Genomic DNA, 19,100 nt, shown 5'->3' with positions numbered 1-19,100 from the left:
AAGTCTTGTTAAAACGCAGATTCTGATCCAGCAGGTCCCAGGTGGGGCCCAAGATTCAGCATTTCCATGAGTTCTACATACTGCTGCTCGTGGTAGGCTAATGGCCTCCGGAGACCGTGGAGTCTTAATACCGGACACCTGTGAATGTCCCCTCTGTGGCTAAGGGTCTTTGCACATGGGATCTTGGTGGGGGGGGGGGCTGAGTGAAATGACACGGTTCCCTAGAAGGGAGGTCAGTGGGGAAGCTGACTGAAGCAGAAGGCGGTGTGACCCTGTGGCCGAATGTTCTGCTGCCGGCCTTGAGGATGGAGACAGGGACCGCAAGCCAAAGAACGCAGCTCTAGACGCTGGAAAGGCAAGTAAACGGATTCTCCAAGGACCTCTGGTGGGAGCTTGGCCCTGCCAATGCCTTGAGTTCAGCCTCGTGAAATGAGGTCACACTTTGGACTTCCAGGACTGAAAGAAATGAGGTGTGTTGTTTCCACACAGTTACTGTGTGAATGTTTGTGTCCCACCAAAACCCCAAGGTGAGCTATTAGGAGGTGGGTCCTTTGGGAAGAGATTAGGTCATGGGGGCAGAGCCTTCATGATGGGATCAGTGCCCTTGTAAAGAGGCCCAAGAAGGTTCCCTCAGCCCCTCTGCCCTGGGAAGGCACGGTCTTTGAACCGGCAAGCTGGCTCTCACCCAGCGCTGAATCCACCAGCACCTGGATCTTGGCCTTCCCAGCATCCAAAACAGAAGTATCTGTTTATAAGCTGCGCGGGCTGTAGTAGTTTCTTACAGCAGCCCAAGGAGACGAGGACCAACAACTCATACACCCGTGCTAGGGGTCCTCACAGCACCGTCTGAGTCGGAAAGCAAGGCCCCAGAGGGGTGGCTCTCACCTGTGGCTGCACACGAGAGTCACCTGGGGAAACTTTAGAACAAAAATGTAGGCCCGATCCTGGAACAGTATAACCAGAGCCCCTATGGGTGGACCCTAAAATCTGCACGGTCTTGAAAAACAGACTCAAGATGTCTCCGGACATCTGCGCAAAACGCTCCCTCAGGGGGCCACAGCCCTCCGACCCGCAGGTTCCACAGGTCTAATCCCCCGTGACGTCAGATCTGGCTAATCGCTGAATACCTTTCCAGAACTGGTCCGCCCTGTCTTCAGGGTTCATAGAAACTATGAACCACAAGTAGACCTCCTGCATCTTTTATGAAGTAAGGGAAATCCTCAGGCTGCTCTCCTTTACCAGCCATGTGACCATGGGTTCGGTTCGACAAAATTTCTCAAAGGATCACGGACCACAGAGGTGCCAGGGCTCCAGTCCATTTGGAACCAGCCTCAGCTTCCCCTTCCATAAGCAGCATCCCTTGGCCCGGGCTTGAGCATCTCTCTTTTCTGTGATCTTTTCTCTCATGTGTTTCTTGGCTCACAGAATTCCATTCTTGCCCTAACGGGCTGGCTCCTCGAATGCTTAGGAAGTAGGTGAATCTACATCTCAAGTTACCTTTTCAGGACCCCGCTTATCATGGAATTATGAATAGGAAATGACATGAAAAACAAAGACATGATTAATTGAGTAGAGTGAAGTATTTATTCAGGTCAGGAGGCACGAACAGACTCTTCACGGAAAGATGATTCAACAGCAACCGCTGACAGCAGATGCAGCAGCTGCCACATTTCAGCAACATGCAAGCCGGGGCATCAGATGCATTATGGCCCTTTGTTTGTCAAAATACATTCAGTTCTCTCTTACCTCTGCAATAAGGCATCATAAATGCAGTTAAAGAAGTTAGTGAAAAAAGCGCGAGATCGTCCTTCCCCACTCTCTGCCCATCCGTCCTCCAGGAGACCACAGGCGCTTGCTCCCCAGGGTTGGCATGAGGCTTCGAGGCTGCTGCTTTTCCCCCTACATCATAACCGATTTCAAATGGTGCTAGACAAAAACAGACTCTGAACACCAGGAGAAATCGGTCAGCCTGTGTAAGAGATGGGTCCAGTGGCGCTCCTGGGGGTCCTGCCCTCGACCGTGCAGGTGGCGAGTCTGATTCCAGCCGCCCTGCAGCAGCAGCTGAAGGTTCCGGGGCGTCTAGCGCAGGCGCAGTGCTGACGCGGATGGGGCCGTCCTCCGGGTAAAACAAAAGAGAAAATCCCAATATTAGTCATGATGAAATGGAAAGCTCTTAAGCCAAGGTCTGAAACACCAGACAATAAGCAGCTCTTCTGATTCAGGAAGATACAAAGAATTAGAACAGGCCAAGTAACTGTTAACCAGAAGATTCCTGGAACTCACACCTTAGCCTGGACTCCTCATGAATTGGGCTGGACCACATGTGAACTCTTTCATCCCTCTGGACTTAAAACAGACCCAGACTAAAAGCACGTCCCCTTCCACTCTTGTTCCTAGTCTCTTTACCCTATGTAATCCTGGTCCTTGAAATCTTACCACTTTGTAGTGAGAAGAGGCAAGCAAAGATAAGACAGTGGAAAACAGAGAAAAATATTTTCCCTAAGGCTTGGGATTGCTTAAGATATCACTCCTAGGCCTTCCTAAGAAGGAAGATGGGGAAATAGACCAGGGACTTGGAAGAATACACCAGAGAGCAGTTTGAGAGAAAACAGCAAGCCAAATAAGAAAAGAATTCTTTAAATGCTAGCATCACAGAATGAAGAATTTCTTGGAATTCTCAAATCTACCACATCTCCTATTTCAATGGCCCAGTTATACCAGAGGCCTGATTTATATTATCTTCCCCACCATAAGGGGTGATCTTGGGCTCCCCTTTAAGGCTAGAACATGCCGATGACAGTACGTATGACCTATATTTAACTGTGTTGTCTCAAGAGTACCATAACAGTATTGCCTGGCCGCTAAATAGATTTAACTCCAGAAATAAACTAAAAACTAAGACTTTACTGGAATATCCCAGTGAGTCTCAAAGAAGTATTACATTATGTAACACTCATAAAAATGTCCTAAAATCCACTTCACCCATTTTGGTCCCCCAAGGATCCATCTGTTAATGCAACTGCTTTCCTAGAACTTAGCTTCTCTCTTCTACCCAGATTTTCTCTCAAAAGCTCCAGTTCAAGTTGGCTTATAGTTAGTTCTACTACCCCTTTCACTGTCTGGATCTCCTAATTCACAAAAGTCTCCATGACCTTTCTAAGGTAAGTGAAGTTTCTTTAGCAGAGTTCAACACAGCACTAAAAAAGGAGCAGAGAAATGCAGCAACTATCTTAGAATGCAGGATAGGGAGAAAGAGTATAAGTGTATGTTCACCCTGGCACATAAATCTGGAAACTTTAATCTCATTAAAACTAAAGAAATGCAAAAGCAAAGAACAAGATACCTTTTATGCCCATTACATTAGCAACAACAGGAAGCTTCTTATGTGAACACCCAGTAAAAAGCAAGGATGTGGTGAAACGGGTATCCTCATCTGTTGAACGTACCACAGCAATTGGCAAAAAGCCTATGAAAAACAATTATGCAGTGTATATAGAGAATAATACAAATATCCATGCCAATTAGCCCTCCTAGGAATCCATTCTAATGGAATATTTTAATATGAAAAATATTTCATGCATTTTTATCAAGGGCTTCATTACAAATAAAACTGGAAACAACTTAAATATACAATAGAAATCTTGGACTACACTGATACATCCACTAGAATAAGTTTATATTTATTTGCCTGTCATGATTTGGATTTTTAGTGTATAACTGTGTAAAAACTTGGATGCATGGGAAAATGTACCAGAATGGATTGTACAAAAACATTTCAGGGTAGGAGGATTATGGGTGATATTTTTTGTTCTGTTTTATAAATCTTCTGCTGTAATTATAGTAATTTTATGAAAAAGATATTAAGTTAAAAAGAAAAAAAAACACATACTTTGCTGAGTGCACAAGATAAAATGAGGTTGGGTGAGGGAAACCAATGGCTTTTTATATTAGAAAAACATTAGACTGTGTGCTGAAAAAATCAGGATGACTTGTCACTGACTGATCTCCTGTTGATCATGCCGTGTGCCAGGCTGATGTTGTCCTTCCTACTTTTGTCTTCCCTTCAGGCACAGGTGATGCTCTCATAGTCGGTAAGTTTTACGAAGGGTTTGATGAGGAGCTCTAGCACCTTTACAGTAAGTATTCACTTACAGTGAATGAAACATAAAAGGAGAGATCGAGGTCTCTAACACTACAGCTAGGTGGAAAGTAAGTCGAAATTCAGGCCATCGTGTGACAAGACTGGTATCCTCACGGGCATATGTAGAGTGAGTGGTTTTTTTTTGTTTTTTTAAGTTTTTATTTATTTATTTATTTAATTGAGTGAGAGAGAGAGAGAGAGAGGGAGAAACAGCATGAGAGGGGAAAGGGTCAGAGGGATAAGCAGGCTCCCCGCTGAGCAGGGAGCCCGATGCGGGACTCGATCCCAGGACTCCGGGATCATGACCTGAGCCGAAGTCAGACGCTTAATGACTGACCCACCCAGGCGCCCTAGAGTGAGTGATCTTTATTGAAGGTTCTATACTGGCCTTAAACTGTTACAAATGAATAATCATCCTTCCTGTTCTAACGGAGCTGGAGAGCACAACTTCCTCTTTGGTTTATAACCCAGGAAATTTCTTCGGGATGGTATCATGCCCACTTGCACAAACCGGAAGCCACAAAGACCAATCTCCTGAGCCCATTTAAGAGGAGTGGTTTGGCAGTAGACTCTGTTGCAGAGAATAGCTTGTGCCTGTGACTCACACAAGGCAGGAGCGCAGGGGTCTGGAGCCCCCGAGCCAGGAGCTCCGGGGCTGTCCTCACCTGTTTGTTGAAAGGCTGCTGTGGACCACAGGTTACAAACTGCTCTGCTCACCCCTTATCTATGACCCTGTGGTCGTAAGACTCACGCGCTAGATTAAACCAGGAGCAGAGGGAAACTCCTCTGATCTCGGAAGCTAAGCAGGGTCGGGCCTGGTTAGTACTTGGATGGGAGGGAAACTCTTAAAGGTAAGCCTGAGTGAGGTGTTTCTTAAAAGTAGAATTTATAGCTACATTTAAAAAACTCACTGGCAACCTCTAGTGGGACTAGATATTTAGAGTTTAAAACTTATGGGTCATATTTTCCATGCATTCAATGACCCTGTTTTACTGCCTAGGTATTTTCTTTGGCGTGATCTTCGTTCTTTCATCCATCATGGTTTCCTGTTGGATAATTGTAAAGCACAAAAAAGGGTAAGTATGGCCATATTCTCCTAGAAGATGTCCACGACTATACCTGCCTCCTCTTGAAAGCCAAAGAGAAGTGAAAGAAAACCTCAAAAAAAGAAAACCCACTACTACATAAACAGATGTAATAATTCATAATTATACAGAAGGCCCTTGATGTACATTATGGATAGAGAAGTATTCACACTAAACGAAATATATATGATAATAAGAACACTTAAAAAAAAAAAAGCTTAGGATTTTAAGGAGGACTAAAGTTTTACAAAAGGGATAATAGGCAGAAGGAATTTTTCCAAAAGTAGACACTTCGCATCCCAGTTTTGCTGAAACACTCCAGGCTCTGACCTCTATATAGAGACCTCATCAAGGCACCAGAAGTTACGTAGTGTGTCTCACTGGCCCACACATCACAGGCTGCCAGTGTCAAAGAATTGAGGCTTTTTACAGGGCATTAAAGAATAAATATTTTATAAGCCCACCTAATTTTAAACTTGCTCAAACCTTACAAGGATTAGATCTAAATAAACATTTTTGACTAGGAAGAGAACATATTCAGCTTTTGTATTCGCTGATTGATTTAGAACAACATCTGTGAGGTCAAGGTCAGTAAGATCAATGTTGAACCGTGATGAACAAATTCTATACCCATGAGGAAGAGTCCATACCTTTAAGGGATCAGTTTGCTAGAGCAAATGTTCCAAACACAGTCCCCAAAAACAAGCCTGACAGAAACTAAAGTTGCTATTTCACAGAGGATGCCAGGGTGTGCTTTTTAGAAACACAATATCACAGCAGAGCATCTTACAATCTAGTCAGGAACTCAATTTCATGATAAAGTGATTAGTAGAGATTTACATTTAAGTTAAATCTTTGGCCTTCCTAATTAACATTCTCTATATGTTGTGGTTTGACAGGTAAATACACTTCGCTCTTCATTATAAAAAAAAGTGAAAGTAGCCCTGATGCTTGATATTAGCAAAAGTCTTTGTGTCAATAACCTTTCCCCCTTAAAGTTTCTCTTTTGGTACTACAGTTTGTGAGTCTTTTTTTTTTTTTTAATTAGGCTTTTAAAAAATTAAGGTTGAATTAAAGTAATTGGGCTCTAATTTTCTATTCCCGGGCCAATGTCCAGTTAAAACCAGCCAGGGCAAATGATTCTCTTTCTCTTAGAGACATTCATGACAGTCCCGCCCCTCCTCCCTTCTCTCAAGGACTCCATTCCGCATTCCTATGGCCTGTTCCTAGTTCATCGACTGAAGGATTGAATTCCAGAGGCTAGCTCCTGATTTGTTTCCCCCATGTAACTTAAATTTCCTCGTATTATCATCCTCGGGCATAAAAAAGATTAACAGCCATTTCATAAAGTGTATTTCCTTAGAAATGATGATCTCGTCTTATAGAAACACCCCCAGATCACACACCATTTCTTCATGTGTTCCTCGACTTAAAATCGGCCTCCTGTCGTTGCCATGTTCTTTCTGAGTGCGCTGGCCTCGCTCAAGCCTTCCGTGAGCCCCAGCAAGCAGGGAAGGGGACAGGGAAAAAGATCATGGTCTTCTTTAACCTGAAAGCTCAGGGAGCAAACCCGCCAAACAGCCAAGTAACCCACCATCGAACCTATCATACATGTAATCCGTAAACATTTCAAAACTTCTCTAAGCCTTCATTTTTTTTGGCCTGTGTTTCACTTCTTGGGATAATGAGTGGATTACTGTAAGAAAATGCCATTTATTTTCATGTTAGAAATAATACAGAACTAACGTTAGCAGGAGGAGGTGCTAAGTTTAAATGATCGGAACCCCCAAGATCCTTCTCTTGGAAGCAGTTGGGTGAGTCCATGTATGCGCGAAGCTGATAAACTACGGAGCTGCGGCTACATAGGGCGGGCCGATTATTCTTATCTGGCTCTCAAGCTTTCCTCACAGGAAGGGCAGGAAGGCCCTCTCATTGAAGCGAGAGGGAAGTCATGTGAGAGGCACAGACTAGGAGTGGAGGGGACCTTGGCTCTTGCCTCGCCAGCAGAGCAGTTTACGTCAGCACCCCAAAAGACTGAGAGAACGGTATAGAAGGAACGGCCTGCTGGATGGGAGCTGCAGGATCGAACCAGGCCCCCAGGGGTGCAGGACAACTCTGCCTCTGACACACGAGACAGCTCAGAAACTACCCATGGTTCATTTTGCGGCAGCCCTCTTAGATGATGTTTAGCACACTCATTTCATTCTGTAAATATTTATTGAGCACTTCTCTGTTCCAGGGACAGTGCTGAGGCTTGTTGAGTATCCATCAGTGAGGAGGGACTCCTTTAGGGAGTTCTCATTCCAGTGACGGGAGAGAGACTAAAAACAAGACACGTAATTCATTAATTATAATAAGGGGGATAAAGACTAGGAGAAAACAGAGCAGAGTAAGAGAGCTCGGGAACATGGGTGTGGGGGAGACACAATCTTCAATACGATGATTAGGTGGGCCCCATTGGGGAGGGTTTTAAAGTGAGATCATGTCTGTCTGTGTGTATATATATCCTTTCTATTTTGGTCTAATTTTAATTTCTTAGTAAATCTTTAAACTGCTTTTTTTTTTTTTTTTTTTTAAAGATTACATATTATGCCTTGTTTGACCAGCAAGTTAGGAGTGAAACGGCCGGAAGAGGTGTTAGCAGGGAGAAGAGCAGCTACAACATACGAGTCAGTGCCTGAGGTGGTGGTTAGTGTCCAGCAGAAGGTGGTGTTGTAATTAATGGCATCTTCCGGCGGCTGTGTTGTGATCCGGGACCGAAGGACCTGATGCCTATAACTAGCCCTCTCCTCCATCGGGGATTCTGCTACAACTGTCTACCAGGTAGTACATCTCTAATTGTCCTACACTCACCCTAGGTTTCAAGGTTGCTCTTTGTTTTAATATACTAACACTGAACTTGGTGAGCAAGCCTGTTTTAGACTTACGTCACATCACTGATGACTTCCTATGCCTCCTTGACCCTTAGCTTTCCCAGTTTCAGTATGTCTAATTTCTCCATGCATTTCCTCCCTCTGCCCCACACTGTACTTCCCACTCTATTAAATTATCTTTTTATTATTATTATTAAATTGTCTCTTGTCTCCTTGGTCCCTACTACACTCCTTACCAGCACTCCCAGCAGAAAATGAGCTTCTTGTGAGCAGAGACCACCTATAGGCACTCAAAGTCATTTTTATTTAATGACTTTTGACTTCCACTTGTACAGTAGTCAGGATTAATAATAAGAATAGCAACAACTGGGGGCACCTGGGTGGCTCAGATGGTTAAGCGTCTGCCTTCAGCTCAGGTCATGATCCCAGCGTCCTGGGATCGAGCCCCGCATCGGGCTCCCTGCTCGGCGGGGAGCCTGCTTCTCCCTCTCCCTCTGCCTCTCTCCCTGCTCATGCTCTCTCTCTCTCTCTCTGTATCTCTGTCTCAAATGAATAAATAAAATCTTTAAAAAAATAAAAAAAAAAAATAAAAAAAAAAAGAATAGCAACAACTGGGGCGCCTGATGGCTCAGTCGGTTGGTTAAGTGTCTGCCTTCGGCTCAGGTCATGATCCCAGGGTCCTGGGACTGTATCCCAGCCCAGCATGGGCTCCCCACTCAGCAGGGAGTCTGCTTCTCCCTCTGCCCCTCCCCCGCCGCTCATTCTCCACCCCCCCTTGCAAAAAAATAAATAAAATCTTAAAAAAAAAGAGAGAGAGAGAGAGAATAGCAACAGCTAATATATTTGCTTATAAAATATTTTAAAATTTATTGTCTTTGGTCTCCAAAGCAACTCTGTGAGGTAGGTAGGCCTAATAACATTGTTATCCCAAAGCAGAGAAGACTCTGAGGGCAGAGAAATTCAGTGACTTGCTTAAAATCATACCAGCGGGAAGTTGCTCAGGGGTAGGGCTTCAGTCCTGATGATCGGACTCAGAATCCTGAACCCATTCGGCTACCCAGTAGTAATTTCAGCTGCTACTACTTCTGAATCACATTCTGTATCACCCAGAACTGTATATAGTACAAAGGGGGAATATTTCCTTTTTTCTTTCAATATTGTCCCCCCATCAATTTTACTGGATTTTTTTTTTTTTTTAAGCTACTCTGGTACATTAGGCCAGTATCCTTATAGAGAATAGTAGGCAATCTCTCCCTTTTTACACTGGTCTGAATTATTAGCCTATAAGAAAATTACAGTATTTCTGCAAAGGACTCTGTCCTTATTAAGGTTTGGTGAAAACATTCCTGTCCATTCACACAGACTAGCAAGTTCTGTGATTTAACGTTACTGGCCTTTCACTAGTGAAAAATGTGTCATCTGCATACCTTATATTTCACTGTATATTTATACAACAATAATTTGTGACAAAGGTTAATAAGCAGAAGTCGTGCACTGATCACTCAGGAAAAATACTGTTAGGTTTCTCCATTCACAGCCCATTTATCCTTGCCTCTTGTTTCTGCCTCTCATCCATTCCTATTCCTATACAAACCAGCCTTCTTGTACATACTCAGATAAAGCTTTAAAGTCTTCATTGGTCTGATGCTTGGAGTACAAAACCATTAAGACCACTCACTATAAAGCACTCCTGCATTACTCCATATTCGTATTAACTACCATCAATCAAGTGGATAGCCATTCCTTCAGCATACACTCATGAAGGTTGTATTCGCCCACACCCATGTCCAACTCATCAGTCAAAACCACTTTCAACCACTCCTCAGTTAACCACTTAGTCATTGCTCCCTGGAAGCCCCTCCCAGACACCTGTCGGTACCACCCTCTGCTCTTCCTCATGCAAGGATCTCAAGTTTGCCCTTCCTCATCCTGTGAAAACTTTGGCTTCTGACTCACTCTTCGTCTCAAGGGATGCCCTCGTTCTAATGTCCAAGAAAGGGTAAAGGGTAACTGAGTAATGAGGATGTACTGCTAAGTGGTGCAGTGAGTTAACTCCTTGTGCTTCCACCCTTAAATCCCTAATACCAACACCTATTTGAAACCTAAAGGTACCGGGATTGTATCATTTCTCATTTCACTGATGTACAATGAAGCGCTTACACTTAACCCCTGAAGAGGCAGAGCAGCATTACCAGGTGAGATCATGAGCTTTGCAATCAGCAAGAGCTGTGTTCACACCCACTTACTAGTTAGGAAACCCTCGGCAAGACACTGACTTTCTCTAAACTTCATTTTCCTTGTCTGTAAAGTAAGTAGGGACAATAGTTCCGACCTCACTTAACACAGTGCCGCCCTTAGGATGAAGGTCAGAAAATGTGAGCTATTGTTACTTACACGTGGCATTTAAAGGGGATTAAATCCTTGGAATTACTGTCAGTCCTCCTATGCCTCAGGACAAGGACTGTGGACGTTAATTGTACAGAAAACAGAACTATCTTCTCTAAAGCAGAAGAGGAAGCCTTGAGTAAGATCCGCTGTGCAGAGCCACTGACCTTGTGAGGCTTAAATGTCACAATCTGGCGCTGAATGATTATTTGTCAGTCAGAATTGCTTTGGAAATAAGTGTTGTTTTAAGGCATGGACACTTGTCTATAAGGATGCAGTCTTCTGACACAATGTACGGGCTGGTTTTCATATGATTTCCTCCTCTGTCTTTTGACTTTGTGTTGAAAGGTGGGATTTGGTTATGTTTTCCTTTTACATATCTCGCAAAAATTTCAGAAACTTAGGCAAATTCTGTCCTAAATCTCAAAATAAAAGAGACTGATGAATTTCTTCCAAGACTGAAATGTATAGAATTAAGATATTTTTCCTATTTTTCTTCTTCTGCCAATTAGCAATATTACAGATGAGAAACCTAAAGAGATGATCCATTTACATCCTCAAGAAGACAGCAGTGTAAGGCCTCAAACTCTGCAAACAGATCAGGAAAACAGCAGGTACCTAATGTAAATACTGAATTCATAGCGTCTTCAAGAACTCAAATCCTGAAAATGAGAACAGGATCTGCGTATGTTGCCGCTCTAGTTGGATCGCTGGTACCAGGGGAGTTCGAAGGTACTTCAGGAAGTGGCAGTGCCTCGGTTGTTGTCTTGTTGGATTCTGGTTGTTTCCAGTGAGTTGGGTGAGGACTGTCCGCGCTAAGCACAGGCACTGTTTTCACAAAGCATTCCTGTATTTTTGTGCGGGGCTGCTATGGACCTTTGAGAAGGAAGCCTTTGTTTTTCTTGTGGAACCCAAGCACTTGCCACGTGGGTGTGCCTCTGGGTCCCCCACTTCCCTTAAATGCACAGGGTCACCTCAGGATCCTGTGGAGACTCTGGATTTCCTGCCTCCCCACTCCCACTGAATTCTCTGCCTCACCTGGCCTCCTATGACTGCTCTCCCCGGCCCCCACCCCCGGAGGCTTGTCACCACACCTCATGCCTGCATTCCAGGAATTCAAAGTACCAGCTTCCTAGCATAGCTGCTGTGTAGTAAATGTTTAGCTGTTTGCTAAAGGATTGGGGTGAAAAGGGAGATGATGCTACAACCCAAAGTGGCACACAACGTAGAACTGAATGGTAGAAATCCCTGAACCATAAAGTAACGGTTTTTGTAACTAAGGTCTTACTGGAACACAGCCTCCCTCACTGGTAGCCTACTTATGGCTTCAACAGCTGAGTGGAGTAGAAGCCACAGAGGGCGAGACGGGGTGGTTGTCTTTACAAAAGTTAATTTAAAAACTATTTCACAAGAGGGCTTAAAATAGCATTTAATTCCTCCTCATTCCTGCCAAGTGACCCACCGAAACACTTTACCACCTTTCTGCCAATTTAAGGTGCATTCGTCAGGCTCAGACTCCACTTACCCAAGGAGTTCTGCCCAAAGTGCTCACACACTTGCTGTCTATAACAGTTTTAAAATAAACTATTTCCTTTTAAGAAGAAGAAGTGCTCATTACTGAAAATGTAGAAAATAAAGAAAAATATAAAGAATATAAAAATTACCTGAACTAGCCTCCACTCAGTAGTTAGTATTCTTAAGCTTCTTTGCATATTGTTTTACATTTGCAGGGTTATACACGGAGATTGAATTGACTGTATAATATTGTATTCTGATTTTGTTTTCACCAAATGACAACCATTTCCTTTATCAAAGAACTTATATCCTATAGTATTCAATAAAATATTTGTTTTTTGCCTATTAACACTGTTATATTCACTTGCTCAGAATCTACATTCTTCAAACATGGATTAGTCACATTTTTTTTTCAGATTTTTTTTTTTTAAATTTCAGAGAGAGAGCGCGTGAGTGCACGAGTGGGGGTAGGGGCAGAGGGAGAGGGAGAAGCAGGCTCCCCTTTGAGCCGGGAGCTGGACACAGGGCTCGATCCCAGGACTCTGGGATCATGACCTGAGCTGAGGTCAGATGCTTAACCAACTGAGCCACCCAGGCACCCCTGGATTAGTCACTTATAACATGTACCATACTTTGAGCTTCTATCTTCTTTCTCATGCTAACTTATAAGAACCTCCTTTTTAAATTTCCTTAAATTTCTGAGTAGAGACTTTATCAAATCAGAAGTATAAATATGTGAGAGTAAATTTATCAAAATTTCCTTTTAACTAACTTTTTTGGAAGTGTTCTTTTACATCAAGGTACATGTCAAATTGTTTACATTGACTGTTGATCAACTTTTAATAAAATGGTAGGAAGTCCTTAATGAATTTGTGTCTAATCTCCTTTTTAAGACTGGAATTTTGGCCATAGAGTTCTCCAGGAGCAAGGTTGATCCTCTGTGGCAAGATGTGGTAGATAAGGAATGAGTCAGATCTGCACCCTGTGCACCCAAGCAAGGTGCAAGGACCGAGAGGGTGATACAGGTAAAGAGGCAGATTCCAAAGACACAGCTGCGTGCTAAAGGACATGAGAATGTTCAAAGATGGCGCAGGTAACAAATGATGTTGGGAAGTCTTGAGAGGTGGAAAGAGAGCAATGATGAGGGATCAGGTGGCAGTAATAATAGTGGGTGTCAGATGAGCTGCTAGGCCTCCACAGGGATCTGTCCACTGGCGGGAGGACAGTCTTCCTGGCCTTAAGGAAGAGGAGCGCTTTCAGCATGGCCAGGGAAGCGTTTGGACATCTTGGACTATACAATATCTTCTTTCAGTCATGACGGTGGTAGGGGGAAGACATGCTCTCTGAGGCAGACCCTCCTCCAAACTACCAGCTCCTGTTTACTCTCCCCTGCCAGGAGCTGGCTCAGAAAAGAGAGTCAGAAATATTTTGTGTGTTAGGAGGGACCTCTATGTTTCTGGAACAAGGCTCTTTCTATTTAGTTGCTCAACACTGAGAACACTTTTCCTTTGGCAAAAAAAGGCAATGAGGAAAGGTCAACTTATTCATTAATCCCTCTCTTATCTACTCAGTGTCTCAATTTATGCCATATTTTCTTGTGCCCTACATAGCAACCACTAAGGAGGGCATAAACACTTCTTCTGAACTTGTAATTATGTGTAATGTTAGTATCACCATTTTAAGCAGCAAATTCTGGGCAGTTCAGTTGTCACCCATGCTGTCACCCGAATAAAAATATCCTGTTATTTCAGTGCCCTTCCTTGACAAAGTACTATAGAGCTGGAAACACCTCGGATCACAATGTTGCTGGAAAGGAGCCAATTCAACAGAGTAAGATGTGAGACTCATAAAATCTTGGAAGTGACCTCACTGAGACGCAGACATGTGCACGTGAAGATGCTGCCGGGCTCCCAGGAGCTAGTAAAAGCTCCCTCCTCTTAGCTTGGATTACTGTCACTCCTTGTGCTTTCTCCTTCTGCTGAACGCACACATCATCAAGTTGGGGGAAAAGACTGCACTTAGGGTATATAAATAGTCTCAATTACTTAAAGGAAGAAGGTGGCACTTGGGATTTCTGTTTACAAGTTTGTTATTCGCCTTGTATGTGATTCACCTATGTATGGAATGGGCTCATTAATGAGAAGATCAAAATCCAGGAGGAAGATGTGAAAAACTAAGTCACATACAATTATACTACTCAGTGATAACCACTGTTAATATTTTGATTCATTTTCTGCTAAGCTTTCTTCATATATGTTTGTTTCTTTATACACACGTCTTTCTTAGTAACTTTTTCTTCTGTAGAACAAAATCTCCTATTAGATCAGAGTAAAATATAGAGAAATCAGTTTTTACTTTCTCTAGGAAAAAAAGTATTTTCTGTTTATTGTATGTGCTGCTGAAGCGAGCACAGCATTTACTGTTTATTAAAAAGGCATTAAATGAATCCGAGGGACAGGTTTTCAAGAGAAACATCTTAACCAATGAGCTTTGGATATTTCCTAAGTTCTATTTCAAAAGCAATTTGTACTGTGTGTATAAAAACATACTATTTTAAATGAAAGAATAATTTTATTATAAAAGCAAGTGACTTTTTGTATAGATTCAGAATACACCAAATAAACTAAGAAACCATGACTTTTAAGAATTGCAGAATTAATGTACAGGTCTATAAATAAGTGATCCTGGAGTCCATAACTGGTCCACATGCTTACAGATCAACAATTTATTTGGTATGATAACATGGGCCATGCTAACGATCTAGAAAATACCAGAATCTTTCTGGATATTTAACAACAGATTTGCATATGACGACCGCTAACTACTGTGTAATTCTGGGTTTTAAGTTGCTTTTAGAGTATATTCTGCCACATTTACCTAGATAAATATAAAGAGTGAACTGGACATCAACTTGAAGTTTTCTTTAAAATCATGGAAGAAAGGGAGAAAACAGCATAAGCAAAGTCAACTGACAAACTAGGAGGAAAAAATTACAACTTATACCGTAGACAAGGGTAATTGGCATATTTAGAGTTAAAAATTCAAAGACCAACCCTCCCCACCCCACCTCCCTGTAGATGGGCAAAGGATACCCAGCCAGGCCTCCAATAAAAGAAAGGCAAGTAACCCATGAGTATATCAAAAGATCCTCAATGGTTTTGCTTAGTTGAAACTTAGGGAAATCTATTAGGTCTTGAGTTTCTGAAGAAGTACATTTTAAAGGAGGGCTAGAAATTATCTGTTGGGAATTGGCCTTTCTTAGAATTAAAATTCCCTATCAGAAGAAAAAAATGTAAATTCCTCTTTTTCCCCCAGAATGCAGTAGGTCAGTGAGTATTGCGATTAACCAGCATCTGACGCCTGGGACATTGAATCTCAAGAAATTCATGAGATTTTTTTGCCCGTGACATCAGTGATACATGGGAAATACTGTTTATACTAACTATGGGTAAAATACTGAATTGTCTAACTTCATTTGTATTGTTGAGTAATTCTGTTAACCTCTGGCCTTACATTTTTCATCTGAAAAGCAGGGCTGGACCAACTGGTCTCCAAAGGCATTCTTAGTGCTAACAATCTAATTTTTTTTCTCGTTTCCTTTTTGTGTACACGTAAGCGTGAGGTGTAAGTTCAAGCCTATGACATTTAAATAAAATGTTCTGTCTCCATCACTGTAATGGCAAAGGAATAAAAGCTTTTTTCTTTCTAAATCTATGTCTGGAAAATGGCTTGTAATATATTTACTTTTTAAAGCCTTCAAAAGCCAAGAGGAAACAAAATGAATATGCATTCCTTCCGAGAAGTGTCCTCCTTTCTGTACTTAATGGTTTCAGAATCCCTGTGTAGGCTGCGGCTTACCACTGGAATGTTCTTGCTGGTAACAGCTAAATACGAAGGTCAACTGGCTGGCAGGTGCGTACCAGGTACAAACCGGTGGCACAGCTCCCAGGGCCAACATCAAAAAGATGGCTTATCTATGCTCTGTTTAGCCATTCTCTTTCAGCCTTTCACAGCTAACCTAGTGTGTAATTCACCACGACAGTGGAAAGCCTTTTCTGAGAGTACTCACAGGCCCATTCATGCTGCTACCCCCACCTCTGAAAAGCATGATGCAAATAGACTAATTTAGAATCATCTAACATTAAGATTTATTTCACAGAAGTTGGCCTCTGTTCAATGACATCCCCACACACCTACCTGCACCCTAGTGCCATTCATAAAGCCTTAAAGGAGATCTAGCACGTAGCTCAAAACCTGGTCGACACACAGGCATATTCCCCATGCTCTCCTCTTTGTCACTTTGGCAGTGTGACAAAATCTTTAGGGGGCGTTGCAGGCACCAGGAGCCTTTACTCCCCTACCTCACTCAAAGCCTTGATTCTTGAGTTCTATTCCTGTCCAGGCTACAGGATGTTCATTGTCAACACTCTCCCTTTGAACTAAGTCACAAAATGATCTCAGGGCTAAGGGACAGACAGTAGCCCCACTTCACATCAGAGCTTGCACTGCTGATACAGGAACGTCTTCTGCGCAGACAGTCGTAGCTCCCTCCTTTAGACCCAAACCCCACCTTGTTCCTAGTGTCTAAGAGGATTAAAACAAAATCTCTCAGCACTTTCCCAGCACTTATTTGGGACATCCACGCTGGGGGAGAACTGGCAGAGACATGTCAGATGCACCTGACAGCAACACCCATTTATTTCCTGCAGTATTCAGAGGCATTTATTATGTACCTACTACAGACCTAGAACTGGAGCCGCAGCAAGAAAACTCTCTCCCTGTCTCATGGAGCTTGTCCAGAAAAATAGTGAACAGGGCTCAGAACCTTTCCAATGGAGCCATAACTGGGGCAGATGAAAATAAATTAATCAATGTGAAATTCTCCAATTATATTTAGAGTGGCTTGATGAGACCCAGGTAGAGATTTTACTGATTGAAGGAAAGTTCCAGTAAAACCCCAATTCTTGACTCTAATCTAGCTTGTGTAACTAGGAAACCCAACACCAGCCATATTTTCCCACCTTTTAATTTACTCATGAGAAAAAAACTTACTTCTAAGACTAGAAATAGATGGGAAAATGTTTTCATCTTACTGAGATGTAACTGACCTATACCACTGTATACAGAGGGTTGCAGAGAACAATAGAGACTCTGTTTTCACAAGTAAGTGTCAACATTGAAAAACAGAACATTTCTGTTATATAACTCTATTGCACCTGTAAAAATTAACAGAAATAATCCCCCCTCATTGAGTTTCCTACTGTCTCCTTAATTATACCTCCTTTAAGTCAGTGTCATGATGGAGTGTCTGGATTTTAGAATCTAAGATACTGAGGTGTTTTAGATATCAATTCCACACCTATTGTTTCATATGCCCTGAGAAGAATCCAAATATAGTGTTGTTCTCAGAGAAAGAGGATATTCCATGGTTTGTTGAACTCATCAAGTTTTTAGTACCTCTCAGCTATAGAATTCTTTAAATATAGAGACTTTTGTAATTCTAGAAGATGCATTTGACGTTAATACAGAAAGCTTACATTTCCTCACCATTCTGTTATACCTTAATTCTGTGTGATGCAGGATCAACCCCCATCATTCTATGAACAAAATAGCAGTTCATATAGCAGTTGATATATAGGTTGGACTGAAAAAATTTTTTCTTCATCTGATTCCTGTAACACAGGGTCAATATAGAAAACTGAAAAGCACAAAGAAAATGAAATACCCATAATGCTATCACTGACAGTTAATTTTGAACTAATTGCTCTATGGGAATGCCAAAGACAAACACTTCTTTGGAGTCAGTTTTTTTAACTTACATATATATATCATAGTTTCTCACATAGATTTTTTTTAACTGCCTGCTGCATAGACATTCATACCATAAAGCCACCTACCAAAAATTCCTTATACTTTAGCTAGACACTTAGGATTCATTTTTCTTCCAAAATCATACATCTTTGGTCACAGCTCTGATGATTTCTTTGGGATAAACTCCAAATGGAACTGGTGGTTTAAAAGTCGTGGCCATTTAAAAACTTAACATATGGCAAAGTTAAATTAAAAGCCAAAAAGTTTGAGGGTGTTGGTCCCCCCCAATATGTTTACTCACATTGGTTGACATTTATCATTCTTTGCCAGCTAATGGGAAGAAAATGTCAATTCCTTCTGTGTACTCTTGTAATACAGGTCATGTGACTTTTTTTCCTCTTACTAGTCATACAGGTTTAATCACAACTCTACAAACAGATTCGGCTCATTCTTAATTTTCCACTCGATTTTCCATTGAGAGACTGTTTCACCACAAAAGTTCTGCCTCTTATGGATCCCTCTCCATCCCAACAATAATGGCTTTAAGTACTTCCAGGAGATTGGCAATTCATACACCCTTGTCCTTACCTTTTTCATGCTTGTTTTTTGCCTCCTCAATAGAGCATTTAGTTGCTCAAGGGCCAACTCAGAGAGGTGAGGCCCCAAATGCCAAGGGCTCGGTGTTGTTAAATAATCCATCTACCTTGCTTTACTTTAGGGGTTGGGAGTGCAGTGGCCAAACCTTTGAGATTCTGAAATCTAGCAGGCCTCGAGAGGATCCAAGAGCAGATGCTGAGCCACGGAAATCACAAGTATTGTCCCTCAATATGCCCGATTAATGCCAACTCTGGAAACAAGGGCCCAGGGAGTCCGGGCAGTGCGCAGTGCCCCACGCCACACTGGAGCCGCGAGCGGGGCGGCCCCACGACGACCCGCGGCCTGGGCCTTGGGTTTCTAGTTTCAGGTCGCTGCGCTTTCCGCTCAGTGCGGCGCTCCGTTCCGGAAAAGGGACAAAGATGACGCCGCCAGCTCTGCTTTCCTTCCCACCCTTCCAGAGTCCGGGCGCTGAGGCGGCCGAGCGCCGCAAGCCGCCGGGGCCCTCCGGTCGGCGTGCACACGGGATCGTCGCAGGGCCGCCCGGCGCCCGCGGGAGGGGAGCGAGCCGCTCTGCGACCCGGCGTCGCGAACCCCGCAGGCCCACGCCGGCTCCGGGAGGCCTGTGGGCCCCGCGCTCAGGCCCCGCCTCCGGGCGCCGGCTGGCCCCGCCCATTTCGGGAAGGCGCGCCACTT

General features: G+C 43.0%; 1 protein-coding gene and 1 long non-coding RNA gene across 3 annotated transcripts in view; one reads left to right on the top strand and one right to left on the bottom strand.

Annotated features, from left to right (window-relative positions):
- The window catches only part of LOC118544230 (complement receptor type 1-like), a 129,793-nt gene extending 114,080 nt beyond the window's left edge, over window positions 1-15,713 (top strand). The window contains exons 17-19 of the mRNA XM_078078193.1: window positions 5,142-5,217; window positions 10,997-11,098; window positions 13,751-15,713. Coding sequence (XP_077934319.1) covers window positions 5,142-5,217; window positions 10,997-11,098; window positions 13,751-13,763 — 191 coding nt within the window. The 3' untranslated portion in view covers window positions 13,764-15,713. The remainder of the gene's footprint in view (window positions 1-5,141; window positions 5,218-10,996; window positions 11,099-13,750) is intronic.
- Window positions 1,562-19,043, bottom strand: LOC118544229 (uncharacterized). Of its 2 annotated transcripts, XR_013449895.1 has the most exons (4): window positions 18,399-18,966; window positions 17,560-17,671; window positions 3,344-3,466; window positions 1,562-2,116 (listed from the first exon to the last, which is right to left on the bottom strand). It is a non-coding gene; the product is annotated as an uncharacterized LOC118544229 (long non-coding RNA). The 2 variants fall into 2 exon arrangements; XR_013449894.1 differs by lacking the exon at window positions 17,560-17,671 and having other exon boundaries at window positions 18,399-19,043.
- Window positions 19,044-19,100: the final 57 nt, after the last annotated feature.

Source organism: Halichoerus grypus, chromosome 7 (assembly GCF_964656455.1).
Source record: "Halichoerus grypus chromosome 7, mHalGry1.hap1.1, whole genome shotgun sequence".
In the NCBI taxonomy this organism is placed as follows: domain Eukaryota; kingdom Metazoa; phylum Chordata; class Mammalia; order Carnivora; family Phocidae; genus Halichoerus; species Halichoerus grypus.
The sequence above is the reverse complement of the archived record's forward strand: the minus strand, read 5'-3'. Positions and strand labels throughout refer to the sequence as shown.